The 21229-nt window shown below is 39.9% G+C and overlaps 1 protein-coding gene across 1 annotated transcript in view; it reads left to right on the top strand.

Moving 5' to 3' along the window:
* The window catches only part of lhcgr.S (luteinizing hormone/choriogonadotropin receptor S homeolog), a 69118-nt gene extending 50166 nt beyond the window's left edge, over window positions 1-18952 (top strand). The window contains exons 7-11 of the mRNA XM_018265051.2: window positions 19-87; window positions 1358-1432; window positions 3279-3464; window positions 16109-16180; window positions 17720-18952. Coding sequence (XP_018120540.1) covers window positions 19-87; window positions 1358-1432; window positions 3279-3464; window positions 16109-16180; window positions 17720-18920 — 1603 coding nt within the window. The 3' untranslated portion in view covers window positions 18921-18952. The remainder of the gene's footprint in view (window positions 1-18; window positions 88-1357; window positions 1433-3278; window positions 3465-16108; window positions 16181-17719) is intronic.
* The last annotated feature ends 2277 nt before the right edge of the window (window positions 18953-21229 follow it).

The raw sequence follows: 21229 nt of genomic DNA, 5'->3' as shown, positions 1-21229 counted from the left end.
TATTTGTTTATGTTTTAGGAAACTTTACAGGAATGGATTTGAAGATATCCAAAGCTATGCATTTAACGGAACAAAGTTGGACCAACTGTAAGAATTGCCATTTATTGATGAATTTAGTTGATGGTTGGTTGACACTTGATTTGAGCTGTGAGCACAAACCCAATATGATTTTGCCAAGGAAGTTCAGTGCAAAAGAATGGATCAATGTGTCCCAAGAAGAACAATGGAAGCACTGATGTTGGGTCCACCAGGGGCTCTCGTCCCTAGGGTCCACCACCACAAATGCCTATTCTGAATTCTGCCAGTTGCTGCAAAGTTCAGAAGCTAACAAGCACCTCCCAAAGGTCCCACAACCCCAGCCGCTGAGGCCCTCAACTTGCAACTTTGCACTTGCCTCTTCCCAGTGTCCCATTAGACCCAGTCCTACCCATAATATACTATGCCTAAAAGTAAAACACAATTGACTATACTTGGTTGATTTCACTCCATTAACCATAAACACATTAGAAAAAGATCCTCGTATTGAACTGGTGTTGGGTCAACCGGGGGCTCTCACCCCTAGGGTCCACCACCACAAATGCCTATTCTTGATTTTGCCAGTTGCTGCAAGTTCAGAAGCCAACAAGCAGCTCCCAAAGGTCCCACAACCCCAATTGCTGAGGCCCCCAATCTACTTGCAACTCCCCGCCTGCCTCCCAGCGTCCTACTGGCCCAGTCCTACCCTGAATATAATATGCTTGAAAGTAAATACAATTGACTATACTTGGTGGCTTCTGAATTTTACTCCTGCTTTTGTGCCTAGTTTGCTAGTAATGAAACCTGTTTTAAGTGATCATCTATATTACACTTTGTCCTGAAGGAGTTATTCCAGCTATACAGTTTCATTTATGAAACAACTCAATTCACCAGTCTTTATTGCACCAGGAGTCAGTAACCCCGGCACAGGAGCCTGGGGGAAACAAGCAAGAAAAAAAAAAAATAATAATGATGGTATAGTGATTCCTTAATTGCAGAGATCTAGGTTTAGTAACACCAGAGAAGGATCATTTATTACAAATAAGTTTTCCCAGGAGAAGATATGGATTCATATGTGGTATTTTATAAATAATATCTTTAAATGTTTTTTCATTGATATTTTAGAGTTTATCCATTAATATGCAAATACACTAATCAAAAATATTCAAGGAACAATGGGAAGAAGCGCAGTAGCACCGAGAAGCCAACTGCCCTGAGGGCAGAGCCCAGGTGCAATTTTACAGTAGGTTACAGTATCAATGACAAATAATTGCCTACGGAATTGAAAACTTCTGTATCTGTAAAACTGGAGTCATTCCATTTGTTATTCTAATTTATGCAGGTTTCTTAATAACAACAACAACCTCCAACACATTCATAATGATGCCTTAAAGGGAGCCAGTGGACCAAATCGCTTGTAAGTACAGAGATAACATATATTCTCATTATTTTGTCTTTCTCTTAGAGCAAAGCTTTCTTCTGCCTAATCATGCATTTTAGGAACAAGCATCCAATTCATTTCAGAATAACTTCATCGGAAATGTATTTAAGTTACATGTGAATTTCCCTTAGTTTCAATTTATGTTAAAATTATTTTGTTCTTGCTCATATTTCAGAGGAACATTAAAGGACTATAATACTGGGGAACTCCCTTGATACTTTCTTCCCATTAAAGGAGAAGTAGCTACTAGCTTTTCTTTTTATTGTAGGGTCATTCCCGTTGATTAAATTGCTATGTCTGCATTTTATCTATAGGTGATAACACAGTTCTATGCTGCTGGTACTGTTGGAAAGTTACTGTACTATTTTATATCGCTACATGTTTCAGAGCAGTGATTCCCAAATTGCCGAATTCCAAAGCCTTGGAAAGGAGGGCAGTCAAACTTCAAAGTCAATATAGGGTAAAATATAAAGGGGCTGTAGGTTTACTACTTTAGATATCCCACAAATAGAGGATAGTTATTACTATATTTTCATACAGTATATCTACAAGGGAAGTCTGAAGAACGTGGCTGTAAAGGTGACATAGTGTAGTACACTCCCACCCACCTTTGATGATGATGCCACTTATGGTTTGCAAAATACAGCACTTCTAGTATAATGATGATCAGTGGATATTGGGTTGGGTTGCTTGCAGGTGTAAATGGGTAAAAATGCAGGTTTAAGGCCGTGTCATGAGTGTGCTCATGACTTTATTATGGTCTCTGTTTGGAGTAGTGGAGATTGCCATGAAATTTCACAAATACACTGCTCTAGTCAGAAGGGTAAAGGAGTTTATTATGGAATCAATTTTGTAACTACAGAGGAAGCACATCCTGTGGCCCTGAGTCTCCTCCCTCTGTAGAGGGGCCAGAGGGTGACCTGCAATGCACCGGAAATCACACTGGGGGTGACCCGCAATATCCAGTAGTTGCCTAACAAAAAATTTGCAGAGGGGCCTTAGTTACGCCACTGCATGGAAAGCAACATATAGACCATGGTTCTCAACTTTTTTAACCTGTGAGCCACAGTAGAAAAAGTAAAAAAAAGTTAGAGAGCAACATAGTCATTAAAAAAGTTCCTAGGGGTGCAACATATGGGCTGCAATTGACAAAAGGTAGCCCCTGTGTGAACGTGCAGCCAAAGGAGGCAGCACACATGGTGCAACTAAAGCTTGATTCAAACCAGGCATTCAAAAAGAAGCACCTGCTTGGAGGCCACTGGGAGCAACATCCAATGGAGCGGAGAGCAACATGTTGCTCATGAGCCACTGGTTGTGGACCACTGCTATAGACTGTGCCAGTCACAGGGTATATGGTATATAGGGTATATATAATGCAGTAGAAATATACTGGACTACAGATCTAAGTATAAATTGTACTAAGCTACTCCCAGACACAGCTGTTGTTTATGCTCTACTCAAAAAAAAAATATTTCTACTATATTAAAGGTTACTCTCCATATATTACAGTAACAGAGAGAGTAAAGCAGCTTGATAAAATGCCATATATTTGCCATATAACCTCATATATTCCTCCATATAAGCTATAAACACATACTGGGGCTCATTTATCAACACTGGGCAAATTTGCCCATGGGCAGTTACCTATAGCAACCAATCAGTGAGTAGCTTTTTAAAGCCAGCTGGAAGTAGAACAATGAATGCAGCAATTTGATTGGTTACCATGGGTCACTGCCCATGGGCAAATTTGCCCAGTGTTGATAAATGACCCCCACAGTGTGTAGGCCCCTGTCTTGGATAACATACTATTGTTGTTTTATAGAGATATAACTTCAACGGCATTAGAATATCTACCTAGCTACGGACTGGAGTTTATTCAAGTCTTAGTTGCAGAACATTCCTACTACCTGAAGCAGCTGCCAGCCCTGGACAAACTCGACAGTTTAATCGATGCTCGCTTAACGTATCCAAGTCACTGCTGCGCTTTTAGGAACATGAGGCTGAAAGAGTGAGTATGTGCCTGTCTTAATGTAATTTGCAAATATGCCAAATATGTAACTTACCTAAACTATACTACAGTATATGGCCAAAAGCACTTGGCCCAACTACACTGCCAAAAGTATCCAGATTTTATAAGACATGTGACAATATGCCTGTTGAGCTCATATGACATAATGGTATTTTATCACACAACTTTTTTTGTTTGATTGCTACTAATCTAGTGTTTGTTCCCTGGGGGGTCAGTGGATTTGTGGTGTGTATGGTACATTGGTTGTCCCCTTTGTTTTTAGTAAAAGTATCCAGAATCTCCTTCAAAAATAGTATGTTTTTTTGTGGGACCAACAGCTGCTCACAGCTTATGATTTGCAATGGCAACATTAGCTTGAGTGGTGTAAATCATTGACGGGACTCTGGAGCAGTAGATATGGATTCTCAGTGAATGAGGACTTGTACTTGACCATTGGGCAGTTTGATGAATGTGTCTGATATTGGTAAATTCGAAACAATGCGTCTTGCTTACACAGACTAAGCTTAGATAATACAAATGGCAATGAAATCCCAGTAAATAGTTGTTAAGTGGTTGAGATGGAGGCCAGCTATCCTTACCAAACCTACTACAAGATTAAAACTAAAACTATTTATACACATGCAGGGAAGGGGCTAAAAACAGTCTTTACGTGACAAATTCACCTACTCATTTCCTTTGCTCATTATATTGACAGTGATTTAGGGGTAGACTGGGCATAGAATCCCCAAAGTCCATGCTAAAATGCTTTGTTCTGCATGTTGACAATTTTAGGGTCAACAAGATGGTAAAAGTATGTGAAATCCCGTATATTCTGCCCAAAAAAAAAAATTATATCAGTGCTGCCTGGTGTCACAATTAGCCACTGTAGAACATATTTGTGGGCTACATTCTAATAAAAGGATGTTTACAGAGTCTTTGGGCAAGTCAGGAGACAAAAATATCTTTGAAGACCAAATCCATCGAAGGGACCTCAAATTAGATGGTCTTGTTTATAGAAATACAGGCAGCCTTCTGAAAGAATTCTTCATCTTGTGAAACTCTAGCTGGCAACTTGTTCAAAGATGGTTGTCGTAATACTGTATAACAAGAGAACTGCTGTGCTCACCACTTCCTAAGCTTTATACAGTGGTGTTATAAGGTGGGTCCTTTGGGTTTCCTATTCCTGCATTTTGTCAAAGCTCCAACATAAAGCTCACCATATAAGGTATGCCCATTGCTTGTTATATATTAAGAGTAGTGATGTGCAGGTCGGGTAAAATCCAACCCGCATCTGACCCTAACCCGCCCTCCCTCAGCCCGCTCCCACCTGCACCCAATTTCCGCCCCAACCTGCGCACACCGATGATCTCCCAAAAGGTGCGGGGCGAGCAGGCACGCATCTATAAAAAAGGAAGCCGGAAGACGGAAGCCGTCAGTGCAAGGTGGCGGCAGGTAGAGCTGGAAGAAGAGCTCAACCTAGACCCGCTCGCCACCTGAACCCACCCAACTCGCGGGTACCGGGCAGACCCACACATCACTAATAACATTATTATGAGCTATGAAGGGTCTCCAGTGGTGCCCAAACTTTTTGAAACGAGGGCCATATTTGGTGAGGTGAAAATGTGTGGGAGCCAACCATTCATCTGACATTCTTTGAACCATTAACATTAAATTACAGGAATCGAGTAATCGTAGCAGTAAATTTGGGCACATTAGTGAATGATCTGCCACTTGGTCTATACTGCTGCCTGTGTGCTGAAGGTGTTAGTAATAGACACGTAGTGGAACGTAGTGATGCCATACTTCTTTAGTTTACTGCACTGGCACGTCAGTACGTCTATTGACACCTTCAGCCCTAAAGAAGTATGTGAAAACAGCACGTCTCTATAGAACAGCAGTATAGAACAAGTGTCAGATCATTTCACTAATGTGCCCAAATATTACCGCTATGGTATTCCTGATCGCACTGTGCTGGGGGGCCTCATTATTATTAATTTCATGACGGAGGCTGAGGGCCGGTGTACAGGCCGCAATTGGCCCCCGGGCCGCACTTTGCACTTTGGCCTGATGTAGACCAAATGTTGAACATTGAACTAGTGTCGGACTGGCCCACCGGGTACCAGGAAAACTCCCGGTGGGCCCAGGCGACAGTCAGTTCTCTTGCTTCTAATCATTTATCCTTTTTCATGGTTATCCCATATTTCTTAATGGGGAAAAATGCTTAATAATGGAAGTATATAGTAAGTAGATATAAAAGACTAGGAGCACAAATAGCTTGAGTGAGGAGGTAATAATAATAGTTTGGAAAGTGGGCCCATGGCATCCCAGTCCGTCACTAGTTTCAACTATTTTAACAGGGCAAAATATTGAACATCCATACTTAAGAACAAAATGAACACTGAAATGAACAGAAGGTTACAGGTCAGTGAAGGAGGGGAGATGAAATGAATATTGTATATTAAACACTACTGTGAATGGAAAATGGTTTTGCATTTGTTTTAAACTGCCTGGCCTGAAAAGCTTTTGACAGAGATTAATGCAATTGTCAATTGCACCTGACAGTACTTAGGCTCGGCAGAGAAGTGTTCTGCTGGTTTTTTGGAATTATGTGATTTACAGAAAAAATGCATTGTAAAAGCATAAAGGGTAACAAAAGGCAACTGAGGATATAATGAAGCTGTTAAATGCTTTTTCACATCGCATATTAAGCTTCTTGTTATTCATGTGTAGGCACTGGCATGCAAATTGCATGAACCCATGAAAGCAATTTATAAAATAAATCAAACGTACTTACTAGGGATACACCGAATCCACTATTTAGGATTCGGCCGAACCCCCGAATCCTTTCCGTAAGATTCGATCGAATCCTAATTTGCATGGTGAGAAAGGGAAAACCGTTTTTACTTCCTTGTTTTGTCACAAAAAGTCACACGATTTCCCTCCCTGCCCCTAATTTGCATATGCAAATTAGGATTTGGATCTGGTTCAGCCGGGAAGAAGGATTTGGCCGAATCCGAATCCTGCTGAAAAAGGCCCGAACCGAATCCTGGATTTGGTGCATCCCTATTACTTACTGCCTTGCCAAAATACTTTTATAAAAATGAACTGGTTTACGATTTTAGGTCCTGCAAAGCGATGGGTGAATTTGAGGCGTTTCGCTTCGCCGTAAAATTTGAGAATTTCCCGTGAAATTCGCAAAACGATGAAAAATTTGCGAAACTGTGCCGGCGGACGTTTTTAACGCCGGCTTCCATTGTTTTTGATGCCGGCGAATAAATTTGCAAAAATTCGTCAGCGCCAAAAAAAATGGACGCCGGCGTCTGTTTTTTGGACGCCATCGCAATTTTGCCAAAAACTGACGCTGGTGTCCATTTTTTTTTTGATGCTGGTGAATTTTCACTGGAGGATTTTCGCAATGTTTTCGCAAATTTATTCGCCGGCGGTGAATCACGGGAATTCGCTGCAATTTGTGCCTGGCGAATAAATTCACCCATCACTAGTCCTGCACAATGTATTTTATTAAAACAATTTTTTTATACAAAAATGATTCAGAGTATTCCTAATTTCTTAGAAAATCATATCTGCCCTTAATGAGTTTCTGAGAAAATGATATCTAGGTAACCATTACCGTCACTGTGGAATAGAAAAGTTTTATCAAATGACCGGCAGCTGTGCAGCCCTATACAGAACATTGCCTTGTTTCTCTGTTTTTATGATGCCACATTTTGTCCATTATTTAAATCCTAGCACCAGAGTGTCATTAGAGAAAAACTGCTTTGACCTTAATACTAAGTAATAAAATTGGTTGAAAAGAACATCTGTTCTTTTTACGAATGTCAGAATATTCAACAAAGCAGCAAATAACCTAGAAGTGATAGAGAAGGGCAAAACAAGTTGCAGAACCAGACGGAATTATATGTTTCGATTATAAATTATAATGGAGCGGCTGGTGGCACACAGAGTACTAAATAGTGGAACAAGTTCTGCCTGAAAGAAATATAATCAAGTTTGCTTCATACACTAGAAGGATTAGCTGGACAATAACTTGTAAAACACAAATCCAAGAACGAGTTCAGTGGTTCCTTTGTCCTAGATGCAGCGGATCCTAGAGGGGGCTAGAGTAACTAGAGGGGGGCGGGCCCTGGTGTGTGCCAGGCCCCGCCCCCTCCGTACGGCCGTATTTTCAGTGGCGCACGGGCTGCCGGGGGGCCCTGAGGGGGTGCAGGCCCTGGCCCGCTCGCACCCCCTGCTCCCCCGGTAGTTCTGCCACTGCCTAGATGCAGAGCAGGGCCAGGTTGTACTGGTGCCCAAGGCAATACTACTTGGCCTGGCAATACTACTTGGCCTGGCCAGCCCACTCTTCCTGCAATAGCTCAAAACTCCCCAACCAGTCCATCCTATCCCCATCATCCTAGCTGATACTTGCTCATGCCATCCACATCAGTAGCTCACTTTTGAAGTTTGAAGTGCAGTCTATCCGGCCTAGTCCTATTTCCAACCACGCCTGGATGTTGACATGTAGGTTTTTTTTTAAACTCCCAATGCCAAAAAACTAAAAAAAATTCTTGTTTTTTTACTATAAAAATCTAATGTTTAGTGAACAAAAAATCGAATTTTTCAAGATTTATTATACTTTGAAGATGGAAAATGTCAGAATCCAAAAATCCGGCATCTCAGATCTACCAAGGTTGTATATAAGGCAATGGTAGAGGTCCCTATCCTATTTTTTTTTATGGTCAAAACTGTCAAATTCGAGTAGGGGGTTATCCAAACTCAATTCGAGTTTTTATAAAAATTCGAATAAAATTTTCGAAATTTATCATACTCTGGCCCTTTAAGAATTCAAATTTGACTATTCACCACCTAAAACCTTCCTAAATTACTGTTTAAAGCGATGGGAGAGGTCCAGGGATCAATTTGGAGATGTTTGCATCCTTCCTGACATTCAACGTTTTTTTTCTGAGAAAAAGGCTGTATATTTGAACATACAGTAATAAACTTTTACTATTAATATTCAAATTAAGCTTTTATTTGCCTGGTGAAAGAATGCCTGTATTTTGAGTGCCTGCTCCATAAATTTTTCAGTTTGATCCGCTCCCTTTGCTGAGGTCTCAGGGCGGTGCACCTGGGCCTCTTCCTTAATGTGGTGAGTTATTATTTATTTGGGACCTTTGATCCATTTATCCATACTTCATTGTTCTGCGCTGGAATTAGCCTGAAAATCTGATTATTTTGGGCTTTTCAGCAAAAATTCCCTTTCAGGAAAAATTGAGTGATTTGGGGAAAAATTGATTCAATTAAATCTTGATTTTTTAATAATAAATAAGCTCCAATCATGGAGTCTAGTTTGGTCGGACTTTTTTTTATTAAAAAAGTCAGATAAATTCTTACTTTGATAAATAAGGCCCTTAAAGGGGAACTCCGGGTTCCAAACCAAAATTTGATAACACAGAAACCCCTAATATACCCATCACACTTATAAGTTTCTTCAAAAAGTATGAATAAATGCCATTTTCTATGCTGAAATCCAGCTGTTTAACAGTTCTTGTCTTTCTGCATCATTTGAAATCCTGGCAGGAAAGGAGGGGCTAAGTACTGATGTTACAAACAGCTTACAGACAGCATGCAGGAACTACATAACCCCACAATGCATTGCACTATGATGTTCTGTTCCTTATTGAAATCACATATGCAGGGAATTGTGGGGTTTGGAGGAAGCAGGCTGAGGACAGATGGCTACTGATACAAAGTAACAGTAGTCAGTCAGCTCAGCAAAGTAGTCAGACAGATCAGCAAGAGAGCAGGGGGCTAGGCTTAGGGAACGGTTCCAAACCATTAAAAATCATGAAAAGTCTGGATATTTTTTAATTGATGTATATTGAAAAGTTACTTGGAATTATGTTTACTTTTCAAAAAGCTTAAGTTATGTTTGTGTGGCGTTCCTCTTTAAGGTATGAGGCATAGGCACTACCCTTTCTATTAACATGTACAATATAATATTCAACAGTAAACTGTAAGTAATGTAAATTTAAGCAGCCAAATAGTTTAATACTTTTCTATGTCTCACCTTTTTGCTCATATTATGGCTTCCTTTGTGGGAAAAACTATACTTGTTCAACTATTACACTTTTTCTGTAAAACATTACTCATTTTCAGAAATATGATGTTAAATCTGCCCCTTCAGAACTCTGCTTTTGATTTTTTTTGTTAGTTTGATCCGACCTACCTTACTTCTGTTTTTAATGGCTTTTGGGCTCAACAAAGGCTCAAATATACACATTCACTTAGGGGGTTATTTGCTAAGCTCCGAATACCCGAAAATACCCGAAATCTGCAAAATTCATGATTTTTTGTGTTATAATAGGCTTTTTAAAAAATCACGAATTTTTCAGAATTTATTAAACCCCGAGGGCTAAAAAGCTCGAATATCAAAACACGGCATCTCAAACCTGTCGAGGTTGCATAAAAGTCAATGGGAATAGTCCCATTGATTTTTGTTTGTGTCGGGGGTTTCTGGCAATTTCACAATGTTTTCTGAGTTTTCGGGTGAAAATTCACGATAAAATCGTGATAATCGGAGCTTTTCCTGCAAAGTTCATTTTTCGGGAAAATGTAATTATAAATAAGCGTTAAAAACCTGAGCGGGTTATATCGGAGTTTGTAGCAGCCGACATTGAGATAAATTCGGAACTTGATAAATAACCCCCTAAGTGACTCTGATCCTATCTCTGGGTAAGCTTTCCATGGAACTGCACCAACTATAAACAGAAACAAAACTTTTTTCCATTTGCACCTGGGTCAAGATGCCTAATACATTTCACTATCTTCCAAGAATTTCACCAAACGTATTATTAGTGATTCCTGCGAAATTCGCAAAAAATTAGCTAAACACATTGAAGTCAATGGGCATCAAAATTATTTTGACGTACGTCAATTTCAACGTCCGTGACAATTTTTATATGTGCGCCTATTTTGTCCAAATGCATTAAAATCGCATTAAACGCAGAACAATACAATCATTAGAGTTTTTTTTCCCCTGTCGTTTTTCATTGAAGTTTTTGACATTCGGATTTTTTTCAAAAATATGCAAACATTTGAAATTGAAGTTTATCCGAGGTAGAAAAACCCTCACACAACTCAGAAATTTGATTCTGGATAAATATGCCCCTAAATGATATTACAATGAAAACTCAATTTTACAGGTAATGCAACACCCAGGTTTAAGTACAAGCAAACTTTAAAAAAAAACCTATGTCATGTTTAACTTTCATATTTGTTTCAGTCACTTCCTATGGTGAAATGCTATAACTTGCCGGAAGCAAAATCACAAATTATTGATGCATTTTATGTGCGTTTTACAGTTTATTTTAATAATGCATGGTTGCACATACGTGAATTTCATAAAAGGAGCATTAGGGAACCCAAATGGAATTTTTTTGTACCCAAGGATTCTATATACTATTTTTGTATGATAAATAAATGTTTCGGATGAGAAAGTACATGCAAGTCCTTAGATTTAGAGAAAGTACATGCAAGTCCTTAGAAAGTACATGCAAGTCCTTACAATTTTATTTCCCACAATGCAGCGTTCACCTGTCCCAGAATTCCAGCACAAAGGGGCAGTGCTCTTGATGATATTGCACTTTGCCTGAAGCAAACGTGTCCGATTCGCACAACAGCACATGAATTTTGTTGCAAATTGGGCGCAGTTACACCAAATATTTTAGCAATTAGATGTAATTTCCGGTGTTCGCTGGTATCATTTCTGGTGTTTGGTTGGTGAGTGACTTGTGTCCTGTTCTTTCAACGAAACCGTGCCACTTGTGCTGACGATTGCGAATGTTGAAAACTCAAATAATTTTAGTTTTTTTATGATAAAATCCGATTTTCTTAGTGGGAAAAAAAACTAAAATTTTTTGGGATGCTGCAAAAAGTCCGAATGCGAAAATCTGTTATCTCAGACCTGCCAAGGTTGTATATAAGTCAATGGGAGAGGTCCCTATCATATTTGGAAGTTTCTGTGGTCTGTGCTGCAATTTGCCCAAAAATCATGCTATTTCGGACTTTTCGGGCAAAAATCTGATATTAAATTGTGCTTTTTTAATAATAAATAAGGTCCAATTGTGGATTCTAGTTTGGTCGGACTTTTTATATTTAAATACTCGGATTTTCATAAATAAGCCCCTTAGTGTACCCCACACACAGGCCAAATGGAAAGGGTGCCCAACACATGCCCCTGCCAATTACAGTTGGTGCTTCATAAATATGTGCTAATAAAAATAATATTCTTTTAACTTTTTAAATCTTTCCAATATTTTGTCCAAATAAAAGTTGAAGGGTGTGGCACTACTTGGTTCTGATTTGGAAATTGGTCTCTCTACTGCCTTGTGACATTTCTTCCTTATCAAACCTTTATTCCTTGGCCAGTAGTGATGAGCGAATTTGCAGCGTTTCGCCGAAAAATTCCAGAATTTCCCGTGAAATTCACGAAACGGCGAAAAATTCGCGAAACGGCACTGGCGTCTCATTTTTGACGCCGGCGGCCGTTTTTTACGCCGGCGTCCGTTTTTTACGCCGGCGTCCGTTTTTTTCGACGCCTACGACAATTTTTTTTTTACACCGACCAATTTTGGCCGGCGTTCCGCGAATTCGCGCCTGGCGAATAAATTCTCCCATCACTATTGGCCAGAGTTGAATTGTATAACAGGGCAGTAACATTTCCATTACTGGAACTATTTATATCACAAAAGCCGATCCTTAGAATGAATTTGATTTTAGCATTTAGCAAATTACAGAGGCTGAATAGAAAGGTTAATTCAAAAACAATTAAAATAAAGATTAGTTGCAAATCATTTGGAAAGGACCAACGCCTACATCAAGGTTCAATTCAATATGGAATTTTCCTCGAATAAAACGTTAATTGCGTGAGGGCATAATTACAGGGTGGAAATAGAGATCATCACCATTAACGTGTATAGGACTTAAATGTTTTCGAACTTTGAGAAATATACCATATAAATGAGTAGAGAGCTGAGGAGCTGATGTGCTGAACTTTATTTTCACTCTTTGATAGCTATGCCCTGCAATCTCACTGCAACACATGGACTAAGCACAATCCTTCCAAACATACAAATAATATATCCGACTGGGACCTCCCAGGACTGGGCTGAGAGATTCATTCTACCTGAAGCCAAACAAGTTATTTATCCATTATTTATTATCTAATTCTAACAAACTTCATATAATAGTAGATTGTGTGTATTTTATAGTCGGTGCCACTGTGTATATGGTCTTCCACCCAAAACCAGTTTTTGGAATAAAGAAAGAATATCATTGTGAGCATTGATTTTATGGGCTGTTGTTGTGCACAATATTCTCTTTGACAAAGGCCAGACTGCAAGAAAAAATGTTAGTCTCCTTCAAAAGTCACTGTATATATCATAAGCCATGTGAGTGCAGATCATCACATGAGATTAAGGGGGTTATTTAATAAACTACGGTCAGGTGTTTTGGGGCAAAACTCTGGGGGGGTTTCCGAACTCAATTATTTTGGGATTTATTAAAGCCCGATGCTACAAAAAGCCGAATTTGAAATTCCACCATTTGAGACCTGCTGAGGTTGTGTATAAGTCAGTGGCAGATGTTCCTATCCTATTTTGAAGTTTCTGTAGTCTGTGCTGGAATTAGCCAAAAAATTCAGCCTTTTCGGGCAAAAATCTGAAAAAGTCGGGCTTCGCTCAGCAAGGCTGTCTCCTATAGATTCCACGTTAACTTAATTCACATTTTTAAAAATGATTTCCTTTTTCTGTGTAATAATAAAACAGTAGATTGTACTTGATCCCAACTAAGATATAATTAATCCTTATTGGAAGCAAAACCAGCCTATTTGGGTTTATTTCATGTTTACATGATTTTCTAGTAGACTTAAGGTATGATCCAAATTATAGTAAGATCCCTTATCCAGAAACCCCAGGTTCCAAGCATTCTGGATAACAGGTCCAATACCTGCCAACAAAAATATTTAAAGGGGTTGTTAACCTTATAATAAAAGAGGAAACTATTCGAGGACAGTACTTTCAACTAGGGATGCACCGAATCCACTATTTTGGATTCGGCCGAACCCATCCTTTGTGAAAGATTCAGCCGAATACCAAACCAAATCCGAACCCTAATTTGCATATGCAAATTAGGGGTGGGAAGGCGAAAAACATTTTACTTCCTTGTTTAGGGTAAGGCCACACGAGGAGATTCGGGGAGATTTTGTCGCCTGGCGACTAATCGCCTCGTCTTTTGAGCGACTATTTCCCCAAACTGCCTCAGCGTTTTTCCCCATAGGTTGCTATGAAAAGTCGCCTGCGCTAATGCACACGCGCCGATGCGTTTTCTATAGTCGCCCGAAGTTGCCTCGCTGAGGCAACTTTTGGGAGACTATTGAAAACGCATCGCCCCTCAGCAAGGCCCCGAACTGCCTCAGTGTTTTTCCCCATAGGTTGCTATGAAAAGTCGCCTGCGCTAATGCACATGCGCCGATGCGTTTTCTATAGTCGCCCGAAGTTGCCTCACTGAGGCAACTTTGGGCGACTATTGAAAACGCATCTCCGCGTGTGCATTAGCGCAGGCGACTTTTCATAGCAACCTATGGGGAAAAACGCTGAGGCAGTTCGGGGAGATAGTCGCTCAAAAGACGAGGCGATTAGTCGCCAGGCGACAAAATCTCCCCGAATCTCCTCTGTGGACTAGCCCTTAGTGTCCAAAAGTCACGCAATTTCCCTCCCCACCCCTAATTTGGATATGCAAATTAGGATTCGGTTCGGCCAGGCAGAAGGATTCAGCCGAATTCCGAATCCTGCTGAAAAAGGCCGAATCCCAAACCGAATCCTGGATTCGGTGCATCCCTACTTTCAACCCTTGAACTAAATTCTAGCCTAGTGGCTTTCATGTATGAAAGTAATCAGTTTGTCTGAGGAACCACGCAGTGGCTTGAATGACACAATGAAAGATAAGTAGAATAGGACCTTAACTAGAAATAAAAGTAATACAAAGTTACACCAATATAGAATGGATGTCCTTTGTGGTTGCTGAGAATCACAGCATTTCAGGTTACAGAGTGGCCGAGTTAAAGGCAAATGATTAGGAAAAGAAAGCAGAGAAAAGACGCCAACTTCTATATACAGTAGAACCCCCATTTTACGTTTTTAAGGGGAAAAAAATTGTAAAATTCAGGAAAAACTGTAAAATCAGGGAAATTAATTATGCATAATATATAGGTGGGACCACAAAACATGGAAAATGAGGGAAAACTTCAAATCAGGAAAGTAAAATTGAGGTTTTACTGTATCAGTTTCTAGATCATTCTAAAACGTCAACCATTTAGCCGAATTTACCATTGCAAATGTTCCCCTATTAGTAGAAAATCCCTGGGGTCGTAAAACCATGGTCTGATTCACAGACATTTTCATGCTCTAAATAAAGGTGGCCATAGATTTTATGATGTTTAAAAGATCTTTTCGTTATGGTAAAGACCAAGCTTATCTTGAAACAATCGTTTAAATGTACGATTTGTCCATCAGCTAAAAAAAGACCATTTCAAGTGACATTGCCTAGTTGAAGTCAGGAAAACTGTGTGTAGCTGTCTGCTTGGCCCTGCAAACAATTGGACAATGGATAATTTCACTGTGAATGATGTTTGGTCTCCACTAACCTCATGATAATTTGATGGATTTGTCAGATCTTTAAAGGACCAGTAACATTAAAAAAAAATTAAAAAATTAGTTTTTACATAATGGAAAAAGAACACCAAGACACATTTAACTTAAAATTCGCAAAGTCTTTATTAAGAAATAACTTACCGATACTCCACTTGCGCTTCTCTTCAGAAAAGGCGACAGGGTGACGATACATCGTGCAGCGCTCAATTTCTCCTCGCTGGCAATCTCCTATAGAAGGCAGGGAGGAGAAATCAAGCGCCGCACGACTTTGCAAAGTTAAAGTTAAATGTGTCTTGGTGGGGTTGTTTCGTTATGTACAAACACATTTTTTTTTTTTTTTAAATTTTGTTACTGGTCCTTGAAAGGAGAAAAGGTCTTTTAACTTGGGAGTGCCAAAAGTTAGGCACCCCCAAGTGATCGCATGTACTTACCCGAACCCCCGGGCTGGTGCAACTATCAGGAGAAAGCTGCAACGGACCAGGATTCTTCCAGCGAGCACCACCGAGCGATCCTCTTCTGGTTACTTCTTTTTTCTTTCGGCTGCACATGTGCAATAAAGCGAAGAGCCGAACTTTAATGAAAAAGCTGATATTTCATTCTACTGCGAAAGAGTCTGCGCCTGGAAATTTGAAGAACGAAGAAGCCGGAAGACAATCACTCTGTAATGCTCGCTGGAAGAATCCTGGGCGTCAAAAAAACGGACGCTGGTGTCTCGTTTTTTGTCTCGCAAATTTTTTGCCGTTTCGCGGATTTTGCTGGAAATTCAAGAATTTTTCACTATCACTATTCACAGTCCTACCTGTATAAGCAGCACCCTCTATCCATCAAAGCTTTAGGACATTCAGTCAGTATGTGTATTTCTCAGTACTATGAATGAACAATGCGCTTGTAAAAACTAATTCCTCGTATCTTTTCTCCTGTTTTTCTTCCTCTTAGGCAAAATGCTTTACTTGAAAACTTAACAAAACAATGTGAATCCATAACACAGAAACAGTTCAATGGCACAAAGTAAGTAGTGAACTTCATATTATTGATATGGGACCTGTTATCCGGAAACCCGGTAGCCAAGAAGCTCCGAATTACGGAAAGGCCGTCTCCCATAGACTCCATTTTATCCAAATAATCCAAATATTTCCTGTTTTCTGTAATATTGAACAGTAACTTGTACTTGATCCCAACTAAGATATAATTAATCCTTATTGGAAACAAAACCAGCCTATTGTGTTTATTTAATGTTTACATGATTTTCTAGTAGACTTATGGTATGAAGATCCGTAAGTCCAGAAAAACCCCAGGTCCCAAGCATTCTGGATAACAGGTCCCATACCTGTATGTCCTACTGCCATCACTCAGCCAGTAACTGGTTGGATCTATTGTAAAAATGTGTCGGTAAAATAGGAGGGAGTGTGGTACTTGGCAGATGAGGCCTTCAAAAGGGGAATGTTTGAGATGCAGTTCCTAGGTTTGAAACAGTGCCTTAAAGGATAAGTAAACCTTTAAAATAAGTGAAAGTAAAATTGATGAGAGTGCTATTCTAAGAACTTTTGCAATTTACATTCATTATTTTCTTTTTTCCCAAGATATTAAGGGATACATGTACTGTTAATATGAATGAATTTAGTTACAACAGCGCCACCTACTGGTCAGTTTCCCACCAGTCTGACCACCAAGTAGTCAAGGAAGTTGTCAGGAGAAAGAAAGAGGCTGCTCTGATGTTCTTCTGCTTAGGAATAAAATTAGAATCTTTCTCAAATCTTTCCTAAGCAGAAGAACATCAGAGCAGCCTCTTTCCCTTAAAGGGATACTGACACCAGAAATTAAACTTTTTTTTACATCTATCATAACATTGTCTTTTCATGCTATTTCTAATTTGGCCCGAAAATCATTGGCACGATGCTTTTACATTACCTACCCGATCCCCCTTGTTCCTCTATTAGGGGGCCGCCATATCTGTGTAGCATTAGGCCGTTAGCATTAAAAACTGACAGGCTCAGAAGGGACAGTCAAGTTGGCAAACAGTCAGGTTTAGGAACTTCAATTAACAATTGCTTACAAAAGCAGAACTATCAGCGAAAATAGATCAACATGACCTATAGGTAACTAATATTTTTGAAAAGTAGTTTTTCAGTGTCAGTATCACTTTAATACCTTGGTGGGATAAAAGAAAATAAATAATGAATGTAAATTGCAAAAGTTCTTAGAATAGCACTCTCATCAATTTTACATTCACTAATTTTAAAGGTTTACTTATCCTTTAAACCCTGGAGATGTTTCAGGACTACAACTACAAGCACCCCCCCCAACACATAACTATACTAATATGTCAAGGTTTGTAGTCAAGCAATACCAGACTTGTAATAGTTAATAAATGGACTTTATTTTATTAATAAAAAAATTCAAGCTACTGGAAAGGAGGCAAAATGGTATTTCCAATAGACAACTGAGTATGTGAGGCCATTGTCTCTTGGAATACAATAAATATTTTATTAAAAAAACTTTTATAAATCTACATTTTTTTGACTATTTTTCTTTTCTCCACCCCACCAGTTTAAACGAAATACCTTCCAATCTGCCTTCCGAGCATAAGAACCTAACGGCCATGTTTTTTGACCACGACGAAGATCTAATCGCAGACTACGAGTACCTGTGCCAGCCCAAGACCCTGAAATGCAGCCCAGAACCAGATGCGTTCAACCCTTGCGAAGACATCGTGGGATACGACTTCCTGCGAGTGCTGATATGGTTTATTAGCGTCCTTGCCATCGCGGGCAATGCGGTGGTTCTCTTTATTCTGCTCACAAGTCACTGCAAGCTCACGGTCCCTCGTTTTCTGATGTGCAATCTGTCTTTTGCTGATTTTTGCATGGGGATTTATCTGCTGCTCATCGCCTCCGTAGATTCTCAGACTAAGAGCCAGTATTATAACCATGCCATTGACTGGCAGACCGGGAGTGGATGCAGTGCGGCCGGCTTCTTTACTGTATTCTCCAGTGAGCTTTCAGTTTACACCCTGACTGTTATCACCCTAGAGAGATGGCACACAATAACCTACGCAATGCAACTCGACCGAAAGCTACGTCTACGTCATGCCATTCTGATCATGCTGGGGGGCTGGATATTTTCCCTTGTGATAGCAATGCTGCCTCTTGTGGGGGTTAGCAATTACATTAAGGTCAGCATATGCTTGCCCATGGACATAGAGACCCCCCTCTCGCAAGCCTACATTATATTCATTCTAGTACTCAACGTCATTGCCTTTATCATCATTTGTGCCTGTTATATTAAAATTTACATAGCGGTGCAAAATCCAGAGCTTACACCTACAAACAAAGATACAAAGTTGGCCAAAAAAATGGCAGTGCTCATCTTCACCGACTTCACGTGTATGGCGCCGATATCATTCTTTGCCATCTCGGCTGCCTTTAAAGTCCCTCTTATCACTGTGACGAATTCAAAGATACTGTTGGTCTTATTTTATCCTGTCAACTCGTGTGCAAATCCATTTCTGTACGCCATCTTCACCAAGGCCTTCAGGAGGGACTTCTTTTTACTTATGAGCAGGTTAGGGTGTTGCAAGAGGCAGGCGGAACTTTACCGAGTGAACAACTTCACCGCCTATACCTCGAACATGAAAATGGACAGTTTATACACAGGCCCGAAGAAAACATCCCGCACCGAGTTACATTTGACGGCGTCGGACTGTCAGCAGCTAAACGTACACGAAAAACCCACAAGCACGGGCAGTTGATGACCTTTCTTTCCTTACAAATTACTTTGCACATCTTTCATCCCAGGGAGTCTGAGCTTCATCGACAGCTTTGTGTGTACATTTGTAAATGCGCGGTTGTATATAAGACGTCGTATTAGGGACTGGAAATTTTGATGCCTGTAAAGTATTTTTTTATTAAATATTTTGAAGAAACAGAAGCGAAGTGTGGAACTGTGACTGATGGCTTGAGCATGACTGTATTTGTGTAAAATACTTACGGCACGGGTGTTCATTTGTAGATTCAACTCAATAACGAGGGCGATATCGTTGTTTAAAAGCCCAGTATGAAAAATCTGTTCAATGAATAAGGAGAATGCAATGGCTGCAGAGAACAGCTGCCTCGGCCAGGCCTTAAAGGGATACTGCCATGGGAAAAAAACATTTTTTCAAAATGAATCAGTTAATAGTGCTGCTCCAGCAGAATTCTGCATTGAAATCCATTTCTCAAAAGAGCAAACAGATTTTTTTATATTCAATTTTGAAATCTGACATGGGGCTAGACATATTGCTAATTTCCCAGCTGCCCCAAGTCATGTGATATCCCCCCCTCCCCTTTTCCCCCCAGCAGCCAAACAAAAGAACAATCGGAAGGTAACCAGATCCCTAACACAAGATAACAGCTGCCTGGTAGATCTAAGAACAACACTCAATAGTAAAAACCCATGTCCCACTGAGACACATTCAGTTACATTGAGAAGGAAAAACAGCAGCCTGCCAGAAAGCATTTCTCTCCTAAAGTGCAGGCACAAGTCACATGACCAGGGGCAGCTGGGAAATTGACAAAATGTCTAGCCCCATGTCAGATTTCAAAATTGAATATAAAAAAATCTGTTTGCTCTTTTGAGAAATGGATTTCAGTGCAGAAGTCTGCTGGAGTAGCACTATTAACTGATGACAGGATCCCTTTAAGTCCGTAACCCTGAGGTTAAAGCTGCCTCCTGTGCGACACAAAACATTTAGAACATAATATAAATGTATTCCATGCTAAACACAAGGTGCCACTTAGTTGCATCCACCCTGGGAAGCAATTTGGCCATTTAGAGATCTGGTCCCTGTGAATAATCTTGGATTTATATTCCTCGTTATTTGATCTAAACTTCCCATCTCTGCATTGACTCTGCCGAGAATTCCCTGGTTCAGCCACAAAGTGCTTATTTCAATCCCTCAGACAATAGAAATAGTGGATATGTGTTTCAGCACATCTGAAATTGAAGTTCTCAACTCCGATGATATTACATCCAGTGGATGGCAAGAGCTTATTTGACACTTTGCTTCTCTTGCGGGAGCACCTACATTTATAAAAAAGAAAGGAAAGATTCATTTCACCGGCTTCGATCTGAGTACTGAGCGTTCAGCAATATCACAGTAAGTGAAAGTTGCATCGATTCAGAGTTCACATGCTGCTAAATCAAGTGAATCATGTGGAAAATATATATTTTTTATATCATTTTCTAATTCAAATGTAAATGTATTTATAAAACAATTGGTGCCGTTGTTAAGCAGTTTATGGGTGGGCTTTGTACTTCCATTTTGCTCATAGATAGTGATGGGCGAATTTGTCCCGTTTTGCTTCACCACGAATTTCCGGAAATTAATCTCTGACGCTGGTGAATTTTCGTCGCTGAATGTTTGCGGCAAATTCGCAAATTTATTCGCCGGCGGCGAAATGAGGAAATTCTCTGCGAATTTGCGCCTGCCGAATAAATTCGCCCATCCCTACTCCCAGAGCCTATGGACGAAGAGATAATTTTATTATTTGAAGATATTTTGTAGGCAGTTTTTAGATGAATCTTCTTAGTCACAGGTAACCGTGTCTGTATTGGTTTTACACTTGGATTCGCCTATTCACTAGCAGATAAAAATAGGCAAGATTGGAGATTCAAAAGTGACAGTAGTTGGAAGACCATATCATCCAATTATGTGTGATATTGCCTACTTTCCTCTACACTCTTTCACACAAAGTTAAAAAGTCAAAGATGAGCCATTTCTTGCCTGTGATAACTGTCAAGGAGTCTCTTATTATCTGACAGATTGATGCATTTGTGGGTGAAGGGGTCCTACAAATCAGGGGCTACTTAGGCAGCATTGGGAAAACTAGATGTTATCATTCAATGCTAATTACTGAACTGATTTGCCCTTTTCTCCAACCCTTGGAATGTAATGATACAAATAAGAGTTACAAAACATTCTATTAGTGGTTCTTATGTGGCTGTAAATGAACGTTTCAAAGCTGCATCTGATTCTGTCTGAGCAGATTCTGCCCACTCCATCCATACCTCCCAACATTT

Source organism: Xenopus laevis, chromosome 5S, assembly GCF_017654675.1.
Source record: "Xenopus laevis strain J_2021 chromosome 5S, Xenopus_laevis_v10.1, whole genome shotgun sequence".
In the NCBI taxonomy this organism is placed as follows: Eukaryota; Metazoa; Chordata; class Amphibia; order Anura; family Pipidae; genus Xenopus; species Xenopus laevis.
Note: the sequence above shows the minus strand (reverse complement) of the source record. Positions and strands in the feature narration are given on the sequence as shown.